Below are 25257 nucleotides of genomic sequence, written 5' to 3' on the forward strand. Positions count from 1 at the left end.
CTTGACCACTCATTTGCCTTTACATGCTTCATGTTATACCCAAAAGCATCCTGTTTTAGCATTCTTGGTTAGGCACCTATAGAGATAAAATCAAAGCATAGCACTCCACACATAAGACAACCTGGTGTCTCAAGTCTAGGGAGTATTTACACAACTGACACATGAGAAGTATTGCATAGACACTTTAGTGAAATACAAAATGCACTTCTCATGGCGGGTCATGTTCAGTGAACTCGCTCTCCCATGACAAGCACCCACATGCTAGTTCCAAGTATCTCTATACTTCAACCTATTAAAACGATTGTTTACTTCACAAGTAAAGAACATAACATGTGCTAATCTTTGAGCATTATTTATGCCCTGTCTCAATAATACAATAATCAAGAATTTTTAGGAACAATGCTTTAATGCGTAAGGATTTCATAATTGTATCCCAATACAATTCTTTTGCAAGGCATATATAGTTCTATGGGCTTTATCTACATATGTAGAAAAAGTAATTAAATCACAAACTTATGGATAAAGAACTACCTCAATGTTATCATGAATAACAAAATGTCATACATGAATATCTCAAAATTGCAATTCCCATACAACCACAGATTGACTTGTAAGGCTTATACTAACAGTAAGGAAGTCGCCCATGCCACCTACCGCTTCCTTTTTGACCTTAGATCATGTAGATTTCAGTAGACTTGCTTCTTGATTTTGATTCCGCTTTTATGGAAAGGAAATTGAGTATTCTTTTTCCCTACTTTATTTTCTAGTGTAGTTGGTCCCTGTAATGCTCTCACAAGTTAGATTGTTAGTGTACCTCTCTATTTCCTTCATTCATTTCAATCTTCTTTTATGGTTTTTTGCATTTAAATTTCATCTCTAATTTTCTCTAGCAATGACCCATTGTTACATGCAAATGGCTCCAAACACAAGACTTGGCTGCAAGTTATTGCTCCATACTTTGGTGTGGTCATTGTTATGTACTGTAAGTATCTGCTTAATGGAAGATTTCCATTCAAATATCAACTGCTGGAAATTTATAAAAGATTCCTTGGATGACCCTCATGATCGCTTCAAATCTTCATGGAACTTCAACAACAATATAGAAGGTTTCATCTATGATTTTGTTGGGGTCAAATGTTAGCACATTTACTCGAATGAAGTGCTAAAGATTCCCCTAACCAACATGGGCTTGAAAGGCGAGTTTCCTCGGGGTGTTACAGATTGCAAGAGTTTGGTGGGGTTATACCTCTCAAATAACGAGTTTAGTGGGTTGTTCCATCTAATATTTGAAGCATCTTCCAATTTGAAACTGAACTTGATCTATCCTCCAACAGATTTTCTGGTAACATACCGAAACAAATATCAAATTTAACTTTTTTAAATGCACTGAAACTCGACAACAATCAACTAACTGGCCTCATTCCACCAGAACTTGCTCAACTAGATCAGATCAAGCAATTTAGTGTTGCTAACAATAAATTATATGGCCCGGTGCCTAACTTTGGTCGTTCTTTTAACGAGAGTTCCTATGCGGGTAATCTGGGGCTTTGTGGTTTCCCTTTAGAGCCCTGCATTAATTTTTTCAGTGATTCCTTCAAGAGGGGTTTTATAATAGGTTATATGGCATCTATATTTTCAGTTATAAGCATTTTTATGTCCTACTGTGCCCCTTGGGTACACAGGAATAAGAGGAATAAAATGCTGCGGTAATTCATGTTGAATCTGATATTGAGTAGGAGGAGTAGCAAGAGAGAACATTCTCATCAAACAAGCAAATTGGTACATTTAGATCTCTTACATGAAGCCAGCAGAGAGTGTTGGAAGAGGTAACAAAAAAGAGACAAAAAACAGAGCAAATAAAGAGAAAGCTACAGTGCCTTTTTTTCTTCTAAAGTTCAATCAGAAACAAGCAAATAGTACCTATATATATAGGCTTACATTTAACAAACAAAGCAAAATATTCGGTCAAAAAACAACCCACTACTAAGCTACTTATTTGCAACAGTATTTATCTTGCTTAAATAAAGGAAACAAATTATCAAACTAACAAACCAGAGAAATACTCGGTCAAACTTTGAATCATATCTCAACACTCCCTCTTAATTCAAAGTTACAAACTCCTATTCGCTTTCTGAAGTTCTCGTGCTTTTCCAAAGGAAGCGCCTTTATCAGTATATCAACAACTTGTTCTTTTGTATTACAAGACTTCAACACAATTTCTACATTGGTAACAAGACTCCGAATGAAGTGATAATGAACATCAATATGCTTTGTTCTGCTATGATAGGCTTGATTCTTTGTCATTGCAATAACTGACATGCTATCACAATAGATCTTCGTTGCTCCAACTTGCTTTTGATTAAAATCAGCAAGAAGTCTTCTTAGCCAAACTGCTTGACAGGCTGATGCTATTGCTGCAATATATTCGGCCTCTGATGTTGATAAAGCTACCACCTTCTACTTCTTTGAACTCCATGAAATTGCTCCTAGCCCAAGATTGAACAAAAATCCAGATATGTTTTTTCTATCATCCATGCAACCTGCATGATCACTATCAGTGAAACCTATCAATTTGAAATTTGATACCTTGGAGTACCAAATTCCCAGCTCTGCAGTTCCTGCTACATATCTTAAAATTCTCTTTGCAACTCCAAGATGAAGCTTGCTTGGGTTATGAATAAATCTGGACACAACTCTAACCGAGAAAGTAATATCCGGTCAAGTATGGGACAAATAGTTTAATCCTCCGACAAAACTCCTAAAATATGTTGCATTCACAAATTCAGCACTATCATCTTGACTCAACTTTTCATTCACATTCATGGGTGTAGCTTCTACTTTGCAGTTCACCATACTAAACTTCTTCAAAAGATCCATTGCATATTTTCTTTGTGAAATAAAGATCCCATCAGAACCTTGTTTCACTTCAAGACCAAGAAAGTAATGCAATAAACCTAAATTTATCATTTCAAATTTCTTCATCATGCAAGACTTAAACTCAGCAATAATAGACTCACTAGAACCCATATAAATCATATCATCAACGTAGAGACATACCACCAGAAATTCATTTTTACCATTCTTCTTCAAATAAAGCGTAGGCTCATTTTCACTTCTTTAGAATCCATTTTCCTGAAAATAAGAATCAATTTTGAAGTACCATGCTCGTGGTGCTTGCTTTAAGCCATAAAGCGCCTTTTTCAACCTGTAAACTTGATCTTCATTGCCATTAACTACAAAACCTTCAGGTTGTGAGACATAAACTTCTTCCAAGTCACCGTTCAAAAAGGCAGATTTAACATCAAATTGGTACACTGGCCAATTTAATTGAGCAGTTAAGGCTAAAAAGGTTCTCACCGTTTCAAAGCGTGCAACTAGAGAAAAAGTTTCATAGAAGTTAATACATTGCTGTTGGGAATAACCCTTTACAACCAGCCTTGCTTATGTTTTTGGATGCTCCCATTTGCATGATACTTGGTTCTAAGCACCCATTTGAGCCTAATAGTATTCTTTCTTTTCGGCAAGTCTACCAAATCCCAGGTCTGATTTTTCTAAATACCCAACAGCTCCTCTTCCATAGCTTTGCACCATTCGTTCCTTTTTGCAGCTTTTTCAAAGCAAATAAGATCTGAAACAAGCAAAGCAAAGGTGCAAGAATCATAAATTTCCTGCAAGGATCTGAATTTCCTTGGAGGAGTTTCACTTGATGAACTTGAAGATGATGATTCATTACTTGTAGGAGGAGATGGATTACTGCTTCTAGGAGTACTGGAGCTAGAAATTGTTGATGCAGTATTATCTTCTAACACTTGAATATGTTGCTCCTTATTTTCTTCATTCCAAATCCATCTTGCATTTTCATTAAATACTACATCCCTGCTAATGGTAATCTTGCCACTAATAGGGTTATAGAGCTTATATGCTTTGGATTGAGAACAATAACCAACAAAGATATATTTCTCAGATTTTTCATCAAATTTACTAGAATAAGTTTTAACCAAAGCATAAGCTATACAACCAAAAACTTTTAAGTGGCTTACCCTTAGTCTTCTACCTATCTAAGCCTCAAATGGTGTTTGATTACGAACAGCTCTTGTAGGAGACAAATTGAGAAGGTATACCACTATTGTGACAGCTTCTGCCCAAAAATAAATGGGAAGACCTTTTGCTTGCATCATGCTTTTGGCCATCTCCACCACAGTTCAGTTCTTTCTTTCAACTACACCATTCTGTTCTGGTGTGTGTGGTGTTGTAAGCTCCCTGTAAATCCCATTTTCCTCACAAAAAATGTTAAAATCAGTTGAGACAAATTCACCTCCTCTATCTGTTCGCAATGTCTTTATTAAAAGACTGCTTTTTCTTTCCACAAGTACTTTGAATTTCCTGAATCTGTCAAAAGCTTCAAACTTCTTTTCCAAAAAAATAAACCCAATTCATACGGCTGTAATCATCTGTAAACAACAGAAAATATCGACTACCACCAAGAGATTCAATGTTCATAGGCCCACACAAATCTGCATGCACTAACTCAAGACATTTAGAGACTCTCCAAGCCTTTCCTACGAGAAAAGGTTTTTTGCTTTGTTTTCCATAAACACAACCTTCACAAAAGCCAAGATTCTCAAGTTTTGGTAAGCCAAAAACCATTTCTTTTTGACTCAATAGCTTTAACCCATTAATATTTAAGTGCCCATAATGTAAATGCGACAATCTAGCCTCACTATCACCATTAGCAACCATAGCATAATTCTCAATCATCGAAACTTCCAGTGGAAACATTTTATTTTTAGCCATTGGGACTTTAGTAATGATTTGCTTGAATTTTTTATTTTTAATAGTGCAAAAACCATCATCAAACAAAATTGAGTATCCACTAATCATCAATTGCACAATGCTAAGCAAATTATGAGATAAATCAGGAACAAGCATCACATATTGTAAAATCTTAGCATTACCTTGACTGGTTTTAATGCTGATGGTACCTCTACCTTCAACTCGAATCTTCTTGCTGTTACCTAACGTCACATCTGTTTTATTGGACTCATCAAGCTCCTTGAATAATGACCTTGTTCCAGACATATGATTGGAACAGCCACTGTCTAAAAACCAAACATCGTTAGACTGCTCTTTCTCATAAAAAAAGGCCATGAATAATCTAATTTCTTCATCCGATTTCTCTACAAAACTTGCTTGGTTATTCTCATCCTTTTGTTTTTGCCAACAATAAGCCGCTCTATGACCTGGCTTTTTGCAGTAGTAACATTGAAAGGTCTTATTTTGCCTCTCTTCATTAGATCTGCCTCTGCTTCGACCTCTTCCATGGCCTTTTCCACGGAAGCCAACTCTACCACGACCACCACCAGTAGAATTTTCGAGCGTCTCCTTCAGATTGGACTCCTCATTCACCTGAAAAGCTTTTTCTTCATTCTTTTCATGTGACCTGAACAACCTTTCTTCATGAGCTTGCAAAGAACTCATTAGTTCATCAAATGAATAATTTGATAAATCATGGGCTTCCTCAATAGCAGCAACAATATGTTCAAACTTTGGAGTAAGACTCCTTAAAACTTTTGCAACAACAGTTTCTTCAGATATATCTTCACCATACGACTTCATTTGATTAACAAGAGAAGAAACTCTAGACAAATAAGTTTGAACAAATTCATTACTTTTCATAGATAAAGTTTCAAATTCACGTCGGTAAGTCTGTAATTTTACTGTAATTACCTTTGAGGAACCTTGAAACTTCTTCTTCAAAATTTGCCAGGCCTCCAATGACGTTGTTGCTGCTGCAATTCTTGAGAAAATTGTTTCATGGACAGCTTGTTGAATGAAGAATAGAGCTTTGGCATCTTTCTTTTTTACTTCTTTCAATCTTTCTTCTGCCTCTTCATCTAGTTCTTTTAGATCCACGAAACCATATTCCATCAGTCCCAAAGGTCTAGAGACATGAAAAGAGTCTTCATCTTAATACTCCAAAACTCATACTTTTCACCTGTGAAAATCGATATGAATGGCTGTGTATATGATGAAATAGCATTTGCTGCCATCTCTGCTCTTGCTTTCACACTTCTCACGTGTTTCCCGTTAGTATACAAAAAAGTGTTTCACTCAATTACCCAAAGGACCAAACCAGCCCAAAGGACCCAATGGACCCAACCAGGCTCTGATACTAGAATTGTTGGAAGAGGTAAAGAAAAAAAGACAAAAAACAGAGTAAATAAAGAGAAAGTTATTGTGCTTATATTTCTTCTAAAGTTCAATCATAAACAAACAAATAGTACCCATATATATAGGCTTACATTTAACAAACAAAGCAAAATATTCGGTCAAAAAATAACCCACTACTAAGCTACTTATTTGCAACAGTATTTGACTTGCTTAAATAAAGGAAACAAATTATCAAACTAACAAACCAGAGAAATACTCGATCAAACTTTGAATCATATCTCAACAGAAAGGTACTGCCCACCCCCCTCTCCCAGTCCCCCTTTCTTTTTCAGCTTGGTATAGCACATCAACTGATAATTACTTATAACTGTTAGTAGAATGGGGTATTTGAGAGGAAGAATAGAACATTTATGGAGATGGCAAGGTGTTTACTATTCCAGAAGAGTTTGCTTTAGTTTTTCTGGGCAGAAGCTATTAATACAGTTATTCATTTTTTGAACTTGACTCAAACAAGGTATCTAGCTTACAAGACTCCTTATGAGTGTTGGTTTGGACACAAACCATTAGTGTTTCCACTGAAAGTCTTTGGGTGCATCTGTTATTCAAATATATTAGATGATAAAAGAACAAAGCTTGATGAAAAGAGTTTGATAACTATTCATGTTGCTTACAATGATGTTTCAAAAGGTTACAAGTTATATAATGTTGAAACAAAGAAGATTTTTATTAGTAGGGACATCGGGATCGATGAAAGATCAAGATAGAATTGGGAAAAGTCAATAATTGAGCTATCTGAAAATCTGAATTTGATAAATGATCAAACTATGAATGAAGCTAATCAAGAAAAAGACATTGAAGATAAGAGTCTTACAGTGAGAGGCATAAGGTCTTTACAGGATATATATGCAAGGTGTAATGTAGCTATCATTGGACCTTTAACTTTTAGTGAAGTTGCAAAAGATAACAGATGGATGCAAGCTATGGAAAAAGAAATGGAAATGATTGAGAAAAATGGAACCTAGATCTTGGTTGATAAACCATCTGATCAACATATCATTGGTCTGAAATGGATTTACAAGACAAAGCTTAATGCTAATGGATTTGTCAAGTACAAAGCAAAGCCTGTAGTGAAAAGATACTCTTAAATTTATGAAATTGATTATTGGGAAACCCTTACACCAATAGCAAGGCATGACACTGTTAGGTTACTTACTGCCATAATAGCTAGAAAAAGGTGGAAAATATGGCATATCGATGTCAGGTCACTTTCCTCAATGGCTATCTTACTGAAGATATCTACATTTAGCAACTTGAAGACTTTAGCTCTCTTGGCACAGAAGGTAAGGTTTGCAAACTAGTTAAAGCTTTATATGGACTAAAGCAGGTCTTAAAGCCTGGTATGATTGAATTGATAACTTTCTCACTTCAAAAGGTTTTCAAAGGAGTGTTAATGAACTTACTTTGTATGTTTACAACACGATTTATTCAGTTAAGTTGATTATATCCTTATATGTTGATGATTTATTGATTATTGGTTCAAATGAGACAGTTTTGAATGAACGCAAGACAAAGTTGATGAGAAAATTTGAAATATCAGACTTGGGAGAAATGCATTACTTCCTTGGATTATAGTTCATTCAAAGTTTAGATTACATTTGCATACATCAAAGCACATATGCAAATAAGTTACTGAAGAAGTTTCACTTGGAGAACAGTAAAGCAGTTGAAACTCCATTGGCTTCAAACTGCAAATTAAGCAAAGAAAATGGGGCTTTTAAAGCTATAAGCTCAACATACAGAAGCATTATTTGTAGTCTTTTGTATTTAATAGCTTCAAGGCCAAATATCATGTTTTCTACAAGTCTTCAATCTTGATTTATGTAGAAACCATCTCAGAATCATTACTTAGCGACAAAACGAGTATTGAGATACATCAAATGCACAATTGAGTATGGTTTAGAGTTTGAAAAGGAAAAAAGTGGCGAACTGATTGGCTACTGTGACAATGACTAGGCTTATAGTATTGATGACTCTAAGAGCACAAATGGTTACTGTTTTTCATTTAGGAGTGCTATGTTCTCTTGGAACTCTAAGAAGCAGGAGGTGGTTGCTCAATCCTCAACAGAGGTAGAGTATATAACACTAGCAACAGTTACAAATTAAGGTATTTGGCTCAAAAAGACTCTGGTTGATTTGGGGTTTGACCAAAAGGGGAACTACTCTACTCATTAATAATCAATCTGCAATTTCGATTGCAAAAAATCCAGTTCATCATGGGAGAACCAGACATATCACAGTTAAATTTCATTCAATTAAGGATGCAATGAAAAATGAAAAATTGAAGTTAAGCATTGTGGAACAAATGAACAACTAGCAAATATGTTTACCAAAGGCCTGAGCAAGGAGAAATTCATTTATTTGAGGAACAAATTGGGAGTGTGCAAAACAAAACCCAAGGAGGTGTGTTGAAGAGCTGGGTTTTGTTCCTCTGTTAAGCTTTGCTCTGGTTCCTCGATAAAGTCTCACGTGAAAAATCAATTTGGAAAAACAGAAGAGGAAGAGCACGTGTTGCGACACATGACTCGTTTGAATAAGGTTGCCGTTTATTTCTTTTTCAATGTCGTTTTTACTTTTCTCTTTTGTTTACTTTACTCATTTGGTTGTGAGGGATTGTATTTTTCTCTTTCCTCTATGCTGTATCGTTTAGACCATTATGCGTGTAGTGTCTTGGGCAGGCAACAGGGAATTTTTGCGTAAGCCTCGGTGCAATCTTGTTTCAAACGTTCGCTGTACCAGATGTTTTATACTGATTGGTTGGTTACAGTATATCTCTCTTACAAGCCGTGTATTTAAATGCTTTGTTATTTAATGAAACCGTACACTACACCCTTATCTTTCATTTTATTAAATCTTCTCTCTCCTCTCCCCCGATTCACTTCTTCTCTGTTCTTGAGCCTTCGAAGCTGTTCATCCATTTTTCCAGAAAATTCAACATAACTTTCAGTAGCATGGAAGTGGTTGGTGCTGTTGTGGAGGTGATACTAGCCAGGGTGATTTCACTTGCTGCCGAACATATCAGCGTTGCCTTGGGTTTCAAGGAGGAATTGACGATGCTCCATGACTCACTTATTATCATCCAAGCTCTGCTGCAGGATGCGGACAGAAGGCAAGAAGGAGACAGGGCTGTTAAGCTTTGGCTCGAGAAGCTTAGAGATGTTGCTTATGAGGCTGACGATGTACTGGATGAGTTTGCTTATGATGTTCTTAGAAGGAAGGTGGAGATTCAGAGCCGATTGATGAAAAAGGTCAGCTACTTTTTTTCGTCTTCAAATTCTATGGCATTTGGTGTCATGATGGCTAAAAAAATTAGAAAGATTAATATATCCCTCAGAAACATTAACAACCAAGCCAATCTGTTTGGACTCCAGAGAAGAGTTACTGATAGGGTTGCTCTACCTAGAGCAAACCAAGTGACCCACTCGTTTCTTGAAGATTCATCTCAAGTTATTGGAAGGGAAGATGATGTTTTAAAAGTAGTTGAATTGTTGACCAACTCAGCTTGTCTACAAGCCCTCCCTGTTTTATCAATAGTTGGGATGCCAGGTCTAGGAAAAACAACATTAGCAAAATTAGTGTGCAAACATGAGCAAATACAAAAATATTTCAGTAGAATAATTTGGGTGTGTGTGTCCGATGAGTTTAATGTTGAAAGGATTTTACTAGAGATGTTGGAATCTCTTGCCCAAAACTCGTGTGCAGTTAACAATAAAGATACTATACTTAGAAAAATACTTGAAAAACTGGGAGGGGATAATTATCTTCTTATACTTGATGATGTATGGAATGAGGACACCGAAAAGTGGGAAGACCTGAGAAGTTGCTTGTTGGGGATAACAAAAAATATAGAGAGTAGAATTATTGTGACAACTCGTAAGGAGAACGTAGCGTTGAAGATGGGAGCACTTCCTGAATACATTCATCATCCACACAAACTTGTAGATGAAGAGTGTTGGTCAATTATCAAAGGAAGAGCATTTGGATACACTTCCATACCCTCTGAATTGGAGGTTATTGGGAAGGATATTGCTAAAAAATGTGGAGGTGTGCCGTTGGTTGCAAGGGTTATAGGAGGTACAATGAGCAATAAAAGGGACAGAGATCAGTGGGTGTCAATTAAAAACAGTAATGTCTGGGGTTCACTTGAAAACGATAATGGCATTTTAAGTATACTAAAATTAAGTTTTGACCGCTTACCTTCATCATCCTTGAAGCAGTGTTTTGCATATTGCTCAATTTTCCCCAAAGATTTTGACATTAAAAGGGATAATTTAATTCAGCTTTGGATGGCTGAAGGGTTTCTTCAATCCTCTGAAATTAGTCAGATGGAGATGGAAACTATTGGTAACAAGTATTTTAATGACTTGTTATTTAATTCCTTGTTTCAAGATGTGGAAAGGGATCTGTATGGAAACATTAAAACTTGCAAGATGCATGACCTAGTTCATGATCTTGCTCTGTTTGTATCAAAAGCAGAAACCTTGGTTTTAGAGAAGACTGGTTCCATGAATAATGCTTCTCATATTCGACGCCTGAGTGTCATTTCTACTGGAAAAGAGGTACCAACTATTCCAGAAGGCATTGCTACAAAGTTGCATTCTTTGATTTCAAAGGTTGATGTCTTCAAAAATATGTCAAAGCAACCCAGAAGCTTGCGTGTCCTGAATTTTCAGAATGCTAAGGTTGAGAAGTTGCCAGCTTCTATTGGCAAATTGAGGCATTTACGATACCTTGACATCTCTAGAACTAATATCAGAAGACTACCAAAATCTTTCACCCAACTCTACAATTTGCAGACCTTAAGCATTATGAACTGCTGTCTTGAGAGGCTTCCCAAAGGAATTACAAAACTAGTTAGCTTGAGGCATCTTTATTTTGATAAGGAAAAGATTATGCCAGTTAAGATTGGGTGCTTAACTAGTCTTCGAACATTGCCATTCTTTTATGTGGGTATGGAAAGAGGACACAGAATAGACGAACTTGGATGCTTGAGCCAACTTAGTGGAGAATTAAAAATATACAACCTTGAGTGTGTAGAAGACAAAGCTGAAGCCATTAGAGCAAAGTTGCAAGAGAAGACCGAACTATATGGGATGGAATTGTTATGGAGCAACAGAAGAGAAGGCTACGGCAATGACGAGGAAGTATTGGATGGCCTAAAGCCTTGCTCAAATATGAAAAGCTTAATGATCGTGAATTATCGAGGAGACAACCTGCCTTCATGGATGGTGATGACTGTCCATGATTTTGGTTACACATTTCCCCTTGATAATTTGGTTTTTTTGAAATTAATAAAATGCAAGGAATGCATAAACATTTCTAGTCTTGGGCAATTACGGAATCTGAGATTTCTTGAAATAGATGGAATGGAGAGGGTGAAATGCATATATAGCAGTGATATAGCAAGCCATAGCTCAGGCTGGGTTGAGGGAATCACACTATTCCCATCTTTGAGAAGAATCAGCTTAGAGAATATGAGCAGTTTTGAGGAATGGGTACAAGGTGTGGACCTGGGGACAGAAGGAAGAGAAGACATGGTCTTGTTTCCTCAACTGGAGGAGTTATTTGTCTTGAGCTGTCCTAAGTTGAAGAGTGTTCCAATACAGAGAAGACTTGCATCTCTTCGGGCATTTAATATTTGGTACTGCGATGGATTAAATAATTTAAAGGATGGACTCTCTGCTTCCAGAGTTCTGGAAAAACTAAGAATGTCGTGGTGCCATAGTCTGGTCTCTGTCCCCAAAGATATAAGAGAACTGCATTCTCTTGTCTACTTAGAAATCTCTTTTTGTCCAAAACTGAGCACCATTCCAGAGGAGATCTTAGGTCATCTCACCAGTTTGAAGGAACTGAAAATTGGTTTTTTCTCAGAAGAGCTTGAGGAATTTCCAGGTCTAAATTCAATCCACCTTCTCCATGCGTCCCTTGAATACCTGTCCTTGTTTGGATGGCAAAAACTGGAGTCTCTACCACCTCAACTTCAACACCTTGCTGCCCTTAAATCATTTACAATAGGTTTCTTCGATGGAATGGAAGCTTTGCCAGAGTGGTTGGGAAACTTAACATCCCTTCAAACCCTTCGAATAGCTCACTGCAACAATCTGATGCGTCTACCTTCTATGGAGGCCATGGAACGTCTCTCCAAATTACAGAGATTAGTAATTCACAGGAGTTCAATATTGGCAGAAAGGTGCACCAAGGAGAGCGGCCCCGAATGGCACAAGATTGCTCACATTCCATGCATTGAGATTGAGTGATGCAGTTAATATTGAGCCTGCAGCTCAGAATAAGTGCAAAAAATTGATGGTAAATCCTTTGAGAAACCTTCATTTTATGCTGCTATTCGTTCACATTTTTTTTACCACAAATCAGTTAATTATAAATGAGTGGCCTCCTTTATGTGTCTGTCCCTTAGTACCAGTGCAGTGTATTTTATTGGTCAAAAGTTTCCCTTTAAATGATGTGTTTCTAACATTATTGTCAACTGTTGGTTAGTTTGTAATCACAATCTTCTTACACCTTAAGAATAATTCATCATAAACAAAGAAGGTTTATGTTTTCACTTTAAATCTCTTTTAACTGGCTTTATTTGGATTTCCTTTTTCAGAGTTAATGCTAAATAGTCCGACCACTAACTGATTTGGATTCTAATAATTCTGGAAGTCCAATCTCTTTACTCTAACAAGGTTTCTGTTTTTGACGGTTATAGGGCACAGAGGTGTTTATTGGGAGACATGGGCCTGGATATGATTTGATAAGCAAGCAGGATTTTTGCGTTAAGTTAGAAAGTGAGAATGTAGGGTCATTGCAATTTCTCATCTCTTCAATTAGTTTTAAAAAATTGACATCTTGACATGATATATAGTCTTGTAACTTTCCAGGCAATTCTGAGGCCAATTACTCCATCGTGGAAGTTTATTTGATTCTGCTACAGTTAAAGTTTCTTATCATATATGTATTTACTCAAATTTCCCCTATCGGTGAAGGAGTAAATGGAAGCATAGAAAGATAATAATTTGCAGCACAATAAAAGAGGGTGAGGAAATAGAATCCGATGTACTCTGTGGTTAAAACTATTTTATTAAATAATGTACATATGCTTGTTGGAAACTTGCATATAAATTTTTTACAAGCACTTATGAAGGAACATTTTATCATGAGATTGGTGGTATTTGCAATTACAGAGAAGTAACAGGATCAGGAATGATAAGGAAGTCTCTTAACGGGCAATACAGCGCTGGCCGACATCAGGAGATGGAAAAACAGTCAACTGATTGTCATTTTAGCTGCATGAATCTCATAATTGTATCAATTTGAGATATAAACCAATTTATTGAAACTGATTGTCACTCTTAGTTGTTGCGATTAGAAGTATGTGTTTAGTAAATATAAGATGAATATTGATGAAAATATAATTGTCTTTTTCATGATATAAAAACTGCTTCCATCACGGAAATAATTTAAAAGAATTATGAAATACAAGAAAGAGAAAATAACTCTTTAAGCTTTACTAATTATATTTGAATTAAAGAGGAAACAAGAAACAAGAACGTAATTCTTATTCTGATAAAGCAGAAGGGCATGATGTGGAAGAAGGATATATTACTAGACATAAAAAGAAGTTAAACAGATTACTAATATTAGAACACTGAACTGAAAAATATCGAAAAGGCTTCAAAGTGAGTATCAATGTCACTGTTTTTAAGGTTTTATTTGTCCTCATTTATAGTGCGCAAAAGAGTTACCAGCATATAAATCTCGAAAATATAATAAAATCTAATGATTGACGGTATTTTGCATTAATGTAATTAATCTACCGTACACTTACTAGAGTATCATAAAATTATCAAACTTTTATAAGATTTCTGTTATTGTTGAGAAAGGATATAAAAGAAAACTTGGAGAATGTTGAGAAAGGAAAGAAACATTGTTGTTATTATTTTCTGTTGTACATTCTGTTGTTTAAAAGATTGACCTTTTTGTAGACTTGGGTGTCTATTCCCAACAGATACAGTTGTGTTTGTTTCAAATAGTCACAACTATTAGTTTTTTCCAATAGACGCGACTCATTTTTTATTTTCTTATTTTCAACATACATAACATTTCCTTTATTTTCTAATTTCCAATGGACATGACTTTTCCTTTTATTGCAACATGGGATTATGTTCCATATTCATTTGAAAATGTCCAACAATTCCCCACCATTCTCAAATTAATCCAAAATTTTGATAATCTTGGAACTTGATTGCATAAATGAAGGTGTCTTTTAATTAAAGCTTTACTCAGTTGAAACATGTTAAAGCTAATCAAAATTGTATAGTAGACTATGGTTTGAGCTAGCTACTCTATTTGGTTAATCAAACACATTTCACACAATGATTTCAATACTAATGAATGCACAATATCCGACAATGCTTTTATGACCATGCGTCTACATCCTCTTTTCATGAGTGCTAATAGAGCCAAGCTCTTGAGCTCTTAGAAGTGGCCATACTTCACATTCACATAGGTAGATGCTATTAAGAATGCCCTCGTAACTAAAACATTCTAACAAACTTTATGTTATAGGTCTATTAAGAATATATAACTCATCATTTCCTTCCCATTACGGGTACCTAACAGTTTATTTGAGATAGAGGATGAACTAAATTAATGTCAAACTTATTCCCTATCGTAAAAGGCCAACCTTCAAAGGCCAAGGACTTCTTACCATTGCCATATGGTGAAAAACCATTTTCTTATTTTCTTTGTCAACATCAACCTGGTTCAAGAAAAATCAGAAGTTGATTCTTTTAGTGTTTCACTTGTAGCAACCATTATCAAAACGAAATAAAACCTTAAAATTGTTTGTCACGCCCTCAAAACCGAGATATGACACGATCATATTACCTTGAGACTAAGCCCCAAAGAAATATGAAGTCTTTCTATTTTTCATTCATGTATAAATCTTCAATTGAAGTCACATTGACAATTCCATATTTACATTCTTGCCTATGTAAGTATTACAAACCAACTAAAATCTCCAAGATGATAAGTAATTAAACAATTAGAAACTTAAATATCAATTACATATGGTAAGGTCTCAAGATAGCTAACAATGTCTAAATACTACGGTAGACTTCCCAAATTGTCACTTCATGTTAAGTGAGACTGAAATCAACATTCACCCAGGCACTTCACAATTATTAATATTAACAATTATCTCAAGATTTCAAAAATATTATCTCATGTAAACTTTGATATTTCATACTTAAACTCTAATACATTACAATTTTAATCATGGTAAAAGATTCACTAATTATCCATTGAAAAACTCTAAAAATAAAATTTGATCTAAATTTCATAAGATCTCTAAAATCAAAATCATTTCCACAATAACCTTGAATGTAAGGTATCTACCTTTTCCTAACTTATACCACAATCACTTGCTCTTTGTCAACTTATAGAGACACATCATTGTTCTTTATTAAATTAATTTTCTATTCACCACAAATTTCTAAAACTATTATCTTATATGAAATAAACTAAGTACTTTGAATTCATAGAATTGTTTACATAAACTCTAATACCAATTCATACATAAAATAACATCAACATCTTATGTCTCCAAATATATAAAAATCAACTACTAGTTCTTGACCTCTTTCACGCATAATATAATTCTTAACGACTTGAACCATATTAAGAATATTAAATTCTATTCTACTTTTCTAAATTCTCTCTTTAAATCTAAGTTCTAATACCATTATATGTTACATCCCAAAAATTAAGACATGACACAACCATATTAACTTGTGACTAAGCCCTAAAGTAATATGAAGCCTTTTTATCTTTCATTCATGTATAAATCCTCAACTGAAGTCATACTGACAATTCCATATGTACATCCTCGCCTATGTAATTACTACAAACCAATTAAAATCTCCAAGATGATAAGTAATTAAACAATTAAAAATTTAAGTATCAATTACATATGGTAGGGTCTCAAGATAGCTAACAATCTTGACACTAAGGTAGACTTCCCAAATTGTTATTTTAGCTCCCATAACTTTAAAGCTCTCAATCTCTAGCCATCTGCAAAATTGTAAGGGAAGGAAGGAGCAAATCACAACTCAATAAGTATAACCACACACACCTTACCGGATCATGCATCATTTTCAATATATCGTATAGTTCATTCAGGAATATATTTAACAAATTATGATTTCAAACAGTTAAACAAATCATTATATCCAAAAATAAAGAATTTCATGGGTTCATAAATCATTGATATTCAAATATCATTCTTAAAAAATTGTTCAAGCAAATCATAGTTTCAATTTTTGAAACTTGTAAAGTTTCATCATCTTAGCTACAATCACTATTATATCTCGTGACAAAGATCGTATCAACTAATCATTCTCATGATCATTATTAATATTATATCCCATTAGCTGGGCCATGTGCTAACTATTATATCATGTTAACAAGACCGTTAAACTAGTTCTATTGTCGATTATCTTATTTCCCAGAAATTATTTTGTAGCTCTTAAAACATTTTCTAAAGATTATCAAAGATCTCATTTCGTTCATAAATTGACATTCGTCATATAAATCAACTAAAACATTCATAAAACAATGTTCGTTATATGTATAACTCAAATCATTCGAAAATCCATTTTCCCTCACTTAAGTAAACCAAATCATTTATAAATAATTATTCATCATATTATTAAGCCCAAAACAGAAAATAATCATATGCTTGACTCTATTTTCATATACTGAAAATAATGAAATAAAATGTTTGATTCTTTCAAGAAATATGCATTTACGAAAGTTTTGAAACAAGCAAGGTGTTTTAAGATATACTTACCTCCCTTTATTCTAACAAACTCGCTTCCTCTCAAAATAATCAAAAGCCTAATTATAACCATTTACACATATTAGCAACAATCTAACTCTTTGAAATCTGTTTATCACCTAAATCTATACAAAATAATCCAAACTCTCTTAAATCAGAAATTTGAACAGCTTGCACATCATTTACTAAAATGACCATATCTTAAGCTATAAAACTCAAGATTGAGATTTGTTTAACGTGTTGGAAAGCAAACTTAATAAGCTTTCTATCCATGTAAATCTAAACACTTTATTCATTGGAGAAAAAATGCAGAAACATTTCGAAATTTACGTTGGCGTTGCTACCAAGCAATTTGCACTATCTTTACAAAAAAAAAAAAAGATCATATCTTTACGTAGGAAATTCAGAATCTACTTCTGTTTGGTTCATTAGAAAATAGACTCATGTAGCTTTCCAATTTATATAACTCAAATAGTACAAATTTCAAAAATCAATATAGAACCAGACTTAAAGTGATAGTACAGTATACAAATCTCGATTCTTCAAGTAGATTTTCTTTTCAATTTTAATTCAAATTCTTCTAAATTAATCAAGTGTTTTTCTTCAATTTAAAAGAGGGTTTTACTCACCTTGTAATGATGAATCTAGCAATGACCTTTAATTTTTATTCTCCAAACTTGCTCTTGAAAATCTCCAAATCTTACCACAGAGAAAGATTTTTGTGAAATTCACTTTAAAGCATTTGTTTTCTCAATCAAATGAAAAGTGGCTGCTAAACTTAACTGACCTATTTATATTAACGCTAGTTTATATTCTAATAAACCCTAGCATAAGACTATGGTTTGGCCTCAATTATTTTTAATTAACTTGAAAGGTCTATTTGTCACATTTTGATACAATGTAGATACATTAGTCCAAAATGTCATTTGAGCCGAGGTATTACATTGTTAGAACACCGAATTGGAAAATATCGAAAAGGCTTCAAGGTATGTATCAATGCCATTGTCCTTAAAATTTTATTCGCCCTCACTTATAGTGTGCAAAAAAGTTAGCAATGTATAAGTCTCGAAAATACAATGAAGCCTAGCGTTTTGCATTGACGAAATCAATCCACTGAGCACTCATTGGAGTATAATAAGATTATCAAATTTCTATAAGATTTTTCTGCAATAAAAAGATATAGAAGAAAAATTGGAGAATGTTGAGAAAGGAAGGAAAGATTGTTGTTATTGTTTTCTGTTATAAGTTCTGTTATTTAAAGGAAGGTCATTTTTAATAGGCAACTATGTCTGTTTCAAATAGTCACAACTATTGATCTTTTCCAACATGCATGACTTTTTTTTATTTATAATAGATATGACTTTTTTTTTATTTTCTAATTTTCCATAGATATAACTTTTCCTTTTATTGCAACATGAGATTGTGTCCCATATTTATTAAAAAATGTCGAATAACTAATATGTCAAAAGTCAAAAAGAAAAACACATTCATTCATAAGAAAAGTCAAGACATTTTGAAAAAGAATGTCAATTATTAAAGAAAAAAATATGCCTATTCAAGTGCTAATACTTTAAAATTGTGACCACAAGTTTTGGAAACATTGTGCTTGAGGATAGTGATAAAAGTTATTTCATTATAATATTTTTAATCTCTTGTTTTGAAAAAAAGACAAGTAAAAACAAAAAAATTACCTATTTAATCATCTAATTTTTCAAAATTTTCTATTTGAACCATTCAACATATGAAAAATATAAGAATAAACTTTAGTTACCTGAAAAGTGGCTTGTTTAGAAAAAGTGAAAAAATTCAAAAGCTTGTTTAATGTTTTAGCATTTTTAATTTAAGTTGAAATGGTTTAATGGGGGATTGAATCTGACGACTCTGGCGATGTCGCATGGGGTTGTTTGTGGTTATTTTTCTGTGTTCGCATGTCCTCGATGATGACAGATTTAGTGAATAAGGAAGGTTTTGCAGGCGGGTCCTCAGATGCAGATTTTGTACAATTATGTTTTATTTCTCCTTTCGGCTTGCTTTAGGCAGTGATTTCATTTTTTGGGTCCATGACTGGAAGAGGGGCTTTCTTCACACAGTTTTCTTGGACCCGGGTTTTTAGGCTAGAGACTGATGTGCTTGATCTCTTAGGTTCTGGTTTTTCTTATGTACAACACAAGTCGATAGGAAAAGGGAAGAGAGCTATTTCTAATTTCTTTCAACTTAAATTAGGTAAGGAGATTGTTATGAATTTTGGGAATCAGTCTCTTTTTGCAATTGTATATAGTTTTCCTTTGCACAAGCCATTGACTTCACGCCATTGGGAGCTTCCAACAATCAGTTAGAGACTTTGGTTGGCATGGTGCCTTATTGCTAATAGAGTCATCTTTAAAAAAAAAAAAGTTAAAAAGAGAAAATAAAGGAATGTATTATTATAAGAGAGAATCCAATCTGCATTTCTGGCTTACTCAACCATAGATAATTGAGCTCTTTCTTTTAATGAAATAACATATTGATTGAAAAAATAATTTTGTTTATAGATTAATTTAAATTAACAAATAATATTGTAATATAACTCTTAATTAAATATTATAATTTAACTAAATTAGATTATAGTATTATATAATAACTTTAATTAAATAATTTGTATAATTGTCTTAACATTTCTTCAAAATCAAGATGGGAGTTTGCAAAACGTAATGACATGATAAAAAATGACCTAGAAGATGGTATGGCTAAACATATGGCAACTAACATAACGAAACACAACACAAAAAACAATACGACGAAACATGATATAAAAATTAAACATGACTAAACATGCATAAATAGTTAAAAATTAAACGTGACGAAACATGCAGTAACAGTTAAATAATGTGGTGAAATAAAGTATAGATAGATAACGTACAAATGATGAATTGTTTGTATTTCTTTATGATGTACTGGCGTTTATTGGTGTTTGTACTGTCCATGGACAAAGGCAGTGTTATGTGCCATACTCCATAGGGGTCATCGTGCTTAGAGATTAATGTCAAGATTTAAACTGACGAACTTATCCATTGAGTTAAGTCTCCTTGTTGATGCTTTCTCTCATTTTCAGCCACTTAATGGATGTGCACAAATTCTTGGAAGTTATAAAATTAGTTGATTAAGGGCTGAAGAGACTGATCCATTTCACTTAAAAAGATACCCACCTAGACCTAGTTCAAGTACCTGGCGCCAAAAGTTATCACTAAATCACAAGTTATCACCTAGACCTAATTCGATTGGGGAGGTTACTGGATTCGCTTCTGCACAGGTTTGAATATGGTTGAGAAAAAATAATGCCCAGCTGCTTTCTCTTTTGTTTTCTTGCACTGGTCTTGATGTGAATGTACAGGATGCTGTGTATATTTTGTTGAGAGCATGGGGTTTGTTTCTATTGGGTGGGGTTATGTTGATCGGTGGGAATTGTTGTTTTGGGATTGATTATGCTGTGTTTTGGTGTGCAATCACTCCTCACTCTGTTTAGGGATGCCGGAATCTGGACTTATGTGTAGATTTTTTTGTGGGGTTGGAGTTGATTTGCTGCTGTTATTCTCAAATTCTGAGATTTAACAGGTATAAATCTTCTTGTACCTTTCTCAGAGGTGAACGATTGCTTCCCTCAGGTTTAGTATATATATGAACTTTAAAAAAAAATCACAATAAACTTGTTTTTCTCCAACACGATAATGTTTCCGTATGATTTAAATTTGATAACTGGTGATGGTGAGTTACTAAGAAACAGTTGGGACGCCGGCAACAGTCAAGAGAAGTTTTTAAGTGTAGGACTAGGTGACTTAAATCAGTCGTGCATTATAATGGGTAAAAAACTAGAAAATTCTCTTGAAAAACTTCAATGGGAAAAGAGATTGTGAGCTAATATCCACATCACCTAGCCATCAACACAATCAAAGCCAAGACTTTATGGTCATGCCCAAACGTTTGTCTTAAGCAGGTTGCCGTCCTGGAAAGTTGCTTATGTCAACTGTCTTTAGTCATGACTCAAAGGTAGAAATCAAGCATCCTCATCTTTCTTTTCCTTTACATATGTCTTTCATTTATAGACTTTGATCTTAATCAATCAGATTTTGTCTTGTTAAATTTTCAAGTCGTGCTGTTGACTTCAACAATTGCTTGACGGTGTTTCACTTGGCAAGTTCTAATTGAATAATCAATGAATGATAGAAGACGCAGAATGTAGAAAAATGAAGGGATCAAAATAGTCACTGTTGGTTGAATTATCAACAAATTTCAATTTGAAGTAGAAGAGCAGAGTCAATTTTCTTATTAGAATTATTATATTGAAATTGATATTAATCTTTCAGATTATATGGTACTACTTGCTACCTGATGTAGGAGATCACAGCAAAGTTTTCTTTGAACTTTCAGTAGCATGGAAGTGGTTGGTGCTGTTGTGGAGGTGATACTAGCCAAGGTGATTTCACTTGCTGCCGAACAGATCAGCCTTGCATTGGGTTTCAAGGAGGAGTTGACATTGCTCCATGACTCACTTACTATCATCCAAGCTCTGCTGCAAGATGCGGACAGAAGGCAAGAAGAAGACAGGGCTGTTAAGCTTTGGCTTGAGAAGCTTAGAGATGTTGCTTATGAGGCTGACGATGTACTGGATGAGTTTGCTTATGATGTTCTCAGAAGGAAGGTGGAGATTCAGAACCGATTGATGAAAAAGGTTAGCTACTTTTTTTCGCTTTCAAATTCTAGGGCATTTGGTGTCATGATGGCTAAAAAAATTAGAAAGATTAATATATCCCTCAGAAACATTAACAACCAAGCCAATCTGTTTGGACTCCAGAGAAGAGTTACTGATATGGTTGCTCTACCTAGAGTAAACCAAGTGACTCACTCCTTTCTTGGAGACTCATCTCAAGTTATTGGAAGGGAAGATGATGTCTCAAAAGCAGTTGAATTGTTGACCAACTCAGCGTGTCTACAAGCCCTCCCTGTTTTATCAATAGTTGGGATGCCAGGTCTTGGAAAAACAACATTAGCAAAATTAGTGTGCAAACATGATCAAATACAAAAACATTTCAGTAGAATAATTTGGGTGTGTGTAGCTGACGATTTTAATGTTGAAAGGATTTTACTAGAGATGTTGGAATCTCTTACCCAAAACTCATGTACAGTTAAATATAAAGATACTATACTTAGAAAAATACTTGAAAAATTGGGAGGGGATAATTATCTTCTTATACTTGATGATGTATGGAATGAGGACACCGAGAAGTGGGAAGACTTGAGAAGTTGCTTGTTGGGAGTAACAAAAAATATAGAGTGTAGAGTTATTGTGACAACTCGTAAGGAGAATGTAGCGTTGGGGATGGGAACACTTCCTGAATATATGCATCATCCACGCAAACTTGTAGATGAAGAGTGTTGGTCAATAATCAAAGGTAGAGCATTTGAAAACTCTTCCATACCCCCAGAATTGGAGGTTATTGGGAAGGATATTGCAAAAAAATGTAGAGGTGTGCCATTGGTTGCAAGAGTTATAGGAGGTACAATGAGCAATAAAAGGGACAAAGATCAGTGGTTGTCAATTAGAAACAGTCATGTTTGGGATTCTCTTGAAAAGGATAATGGCATTTTAAGTATACTAAAATTAAGTTTTGATCGCTTACCTTCATCATCCTTGAAACAGTGTTTTGCATATTGCTCACTTTTCCCCAAAGATTTTGACATTAAAAGGGAAGATTTAATTCAGCTTTGGATGGCTGAAGGGTTTCTTCAATCCTCTGAAGGTAGTCAGATGGAGATGGAAATTATTGGTGACAAGTATTTTAATGACTTGTTATTTAATTCCTTGTTTCAAGATGTGGAAAGGGATTTGTATGGAAACATTAAAACTTGCAAGATGCACGACCTAGTTCATGATCTTGCTCTGTTTGTTTCGAAAGCAGAAACCTTGGTTTTAGAGAAGACTGGTTCCATGAATAATGTTTCTCGTATTCAACGCCTGAGTGTCATTTCTACTGGAAAAGAGGTACCAACTATTCCAGAAGGCATTTCTACAAAGTTGCATTCTTTGATTTCGAAGGTTGATGTCTTCAAAAATATGTCAAAGCAACCCAGAAGCTTGCGTGTCCTATATTTTCAGAATGCTAAGGTTGAGAAGTTGCCAGCTTCTATCGGCAAATTGAAGCATTTAAGATACCTTAACATCTCAAGAACTAATATCGGAAGATTACCAAAATCTTTCACCCTACTCTACAATTTGCAGACCTTAAACATTATGGACTGCTGTCTTGAGAGGCTTCCCAAAGGAATAACAAAACTAGTTAGCTTGAGGCATATTTATTTTGATAAGGAAAAGATTATGCCAGTTAAGATTGGCTGCTTAACTAGTCTTCGAACATTGCCACTCTTTTATGTGGGTACGGAAAGAGGACGCCGAATTGACGAACTTGGATGCTTGAGCCAACTTAGAGGAGAATTAAAAATATACAACCTTGAGCATGTAGAAGACAAAGCTGAAGCCATTAGAGCAAAGTTGCAAGAGAAGGCCAAACTATATGAGGTGGAATTGTTATGGAGCAACAAACGAGAAGGCTACGGTAATGACGAGGAAGTATTGGATGGCCTCAAGCCTTGCTCAAATTTGAAAAGCTTAATGATAGTGAATTATCCGGGAGAAAACTTGCCTTCATGGATGCTTATGAGTGTCCATGATTTTGGTTGCACATTTCCCCTTGATAATTTGGTTTTTTTGAAATTAATAAAATGCAAGCAATGCATAAACATTTCGAGTCTTGGGCAATTACGGAATCTGAGAATTCTTGAAATAGATGGAATGGAGAGGGTGAAATGCATATATAACAGTGAAATAGCAAGCCATAGCTCAGGCTGGGTTGAGGGAATCACTCTATTCCCATCTTTGAGAAGATTCAGCTTAGAGAATATGTGCAGTCTTGAGGAGTGGGTACAAGGTGTGGACCTGGGGACAGAAGGAAGAGAGGATGTGGTATTGTTTCCTCAACTTGAGGAGTTAATTGTCTTGAGCTGTTCTAAGTTGAAGAGTGTTCCAATACAGAGAAGACTTACATCTCTTCAGGCATTTCATGTTTGCTACTGTGACGGATTAAGTAATTTAAAGGATGGACTCTCTGCCTCCAAAGTTCTGAAAAAACTAAGAATATGGAGGTGTCATAGTCTGGTCTCTGTCCCCAAAGATGTAGGAGAACTGCAATCTCTTGTCCACTTAGAAATCTCTTTTTGTCCAAACTGACCACCATTCCAGAGGAAATCTTAGGCTATCTCACCAGTTTGAAGGAACTGAAAATTGGTTTTTTCTCAGAAGAGCTTGAGGAATTTCCAGGTCTAAATTCAATCCACCTTCTCCATGCGTCCCTTGAATACCTGCACTTGTTTGGATGGAAAAAACTGAAGTCTCTACCGCCTCAGCTTCAACACCTTGCTGCCCTTAAATCATTTGCAATAGTTTTCTTCGATGTAATGGAAGCTTTGCCAGAGTGGTTGGGAAACTTATCGTCCCTTCAAAAACTTCGAATTGGTCACTGCAACAATCTGATGCATCTACCTTCTATGGAAGCCATGGAATGTCTCTCCAAATTACAGAGATTAGAAATTCACAGGAGTCCAATATTGGCAGAAAGATGCACCAAGGACAGCGGCCCCGAATGGCACAAGATTGCTCGCATTCAGTACATTCAGATTGATTGGCGATGCATTTAATATTGAGTCTGCAGCTCAGAATAAATCCTTTTGAGAAACCTTCATTTTATGCTGCTATTAGTTCACCTCTTTTTACCACCAATCAGTTAATTTTGAATGAGTGGCCTTCTTTATGTGTCTGTGCTTTAGTATCAGTGCAGTGTATGTTATTGGTCAAAAGTTTCCCTTTAAATGATGTGCTTCTACTTATCAACTGTTGCCAAAAACTATCTTCTAAATTAATGTACGTATGCTTGTTGGAAACTTGCATATAAACTTCTAACAAGCACTTGCAAAAGAACATTTAACCATGAGATCGGTGGTATTTACAAGAACAGAGAAATAACAGGATCAGGAATGATAAGGAAGTCTCTTAAAGTGCATTACAGGCTGGCCAACATCTGGAGATGGAGAAACGGGTCAACTGATTGTCATTTTAGCTGCATGAATCTCATAACTGTTATCAATTTGAGATATAAACCAAT

General features: G+C 34.9%; 1 protein-coding gene and 2 pseudogenes across 5 annotated transcripts; all 3 read left to right on the plus strand.

Moving 5' to 3' along the window:
- Positions 1-907: 907 nt before the first annotated feature.
- LOC108661612 (probably inactive leucine-rich repeat receptor-like protein kinase At5g48380) lies at positions 908-1830 on the plus strand (annotated as a pseudogene).
- Positions 1831-9028: 7198 nt separating this feature from the next.
- LOC18602280 (putative disease resistance protein RGA4) lies at positions 9029-13385 on the plus strand. 4 transcript variants are annotated; one of them, XR_001927614.2, is made up of 3 exons: positions 9029-12534; positions 12938-13016; positions 13094-13385. XR_001927614.2 is itself a non-coding variant. In XM_018119830.2 (2 exons), the coding sequence occupies exon 1, from the start codon at positions 9180-9182 to the stop codon at positions 12483-12485; it is 3306 nt and encodes a 1101-aa protein (XP_017975319.2). In that variant the 5' UTR covers positions 9030-9179; the 3' UTR covers positions 12486-12534; positions 12938-13178. The 4 variants fall into 4 exon arrangements, 1 of the variants encoding a protein (XP_017975319.2); XR_001927613.2 differs by having other exon boundaries at positions 12938-13024; positions 13110-13207; XR_001927615.2 differs by having other exon boundaries at positions 13110-13207.
- A 6655-nt stretch (positions 13386-20040) lies between these two features.
- Positions 20041-25056, plus strand: LOC18602281 (putative disease resistance protein RGA3; annotated as a pseudogene). The gene is made up of 2 exons (XR_016025972.1): positions 20041-21091; positions 21473-25056. The product of XR_016025972.1 is annotated as a putative disease resistance protein RGA3 (transcript).
- The last annotated feature ends 201 nt before the right edge of the window (positions 25057-25257 follow it).

The sequence above is a fragment of the Theobroma cacao genome, chromosome 4 (genome assembly GCF_053813885.1).
Source record: "Theobroma cacao isolate CCN51 chromosome 4, ASM5381388v1, whole genome shotgun sequence".
NCBI lineage: Eukaryota > Viridiplantae > Streptophyta > Magnoliopsida > Malvales > Malvaceae > Theobroma > Theobroma cacao.

What these genes read in the sequence shown, in the direction of transcription:
- LOC18602280 (XM_018119830.2), top strand. Translation starts at nt 9,180, where the DNA reads ATGGAAGTGGTTGGTGCTGTTGTGGAGGTGATACTAGCCAGGGTGATT.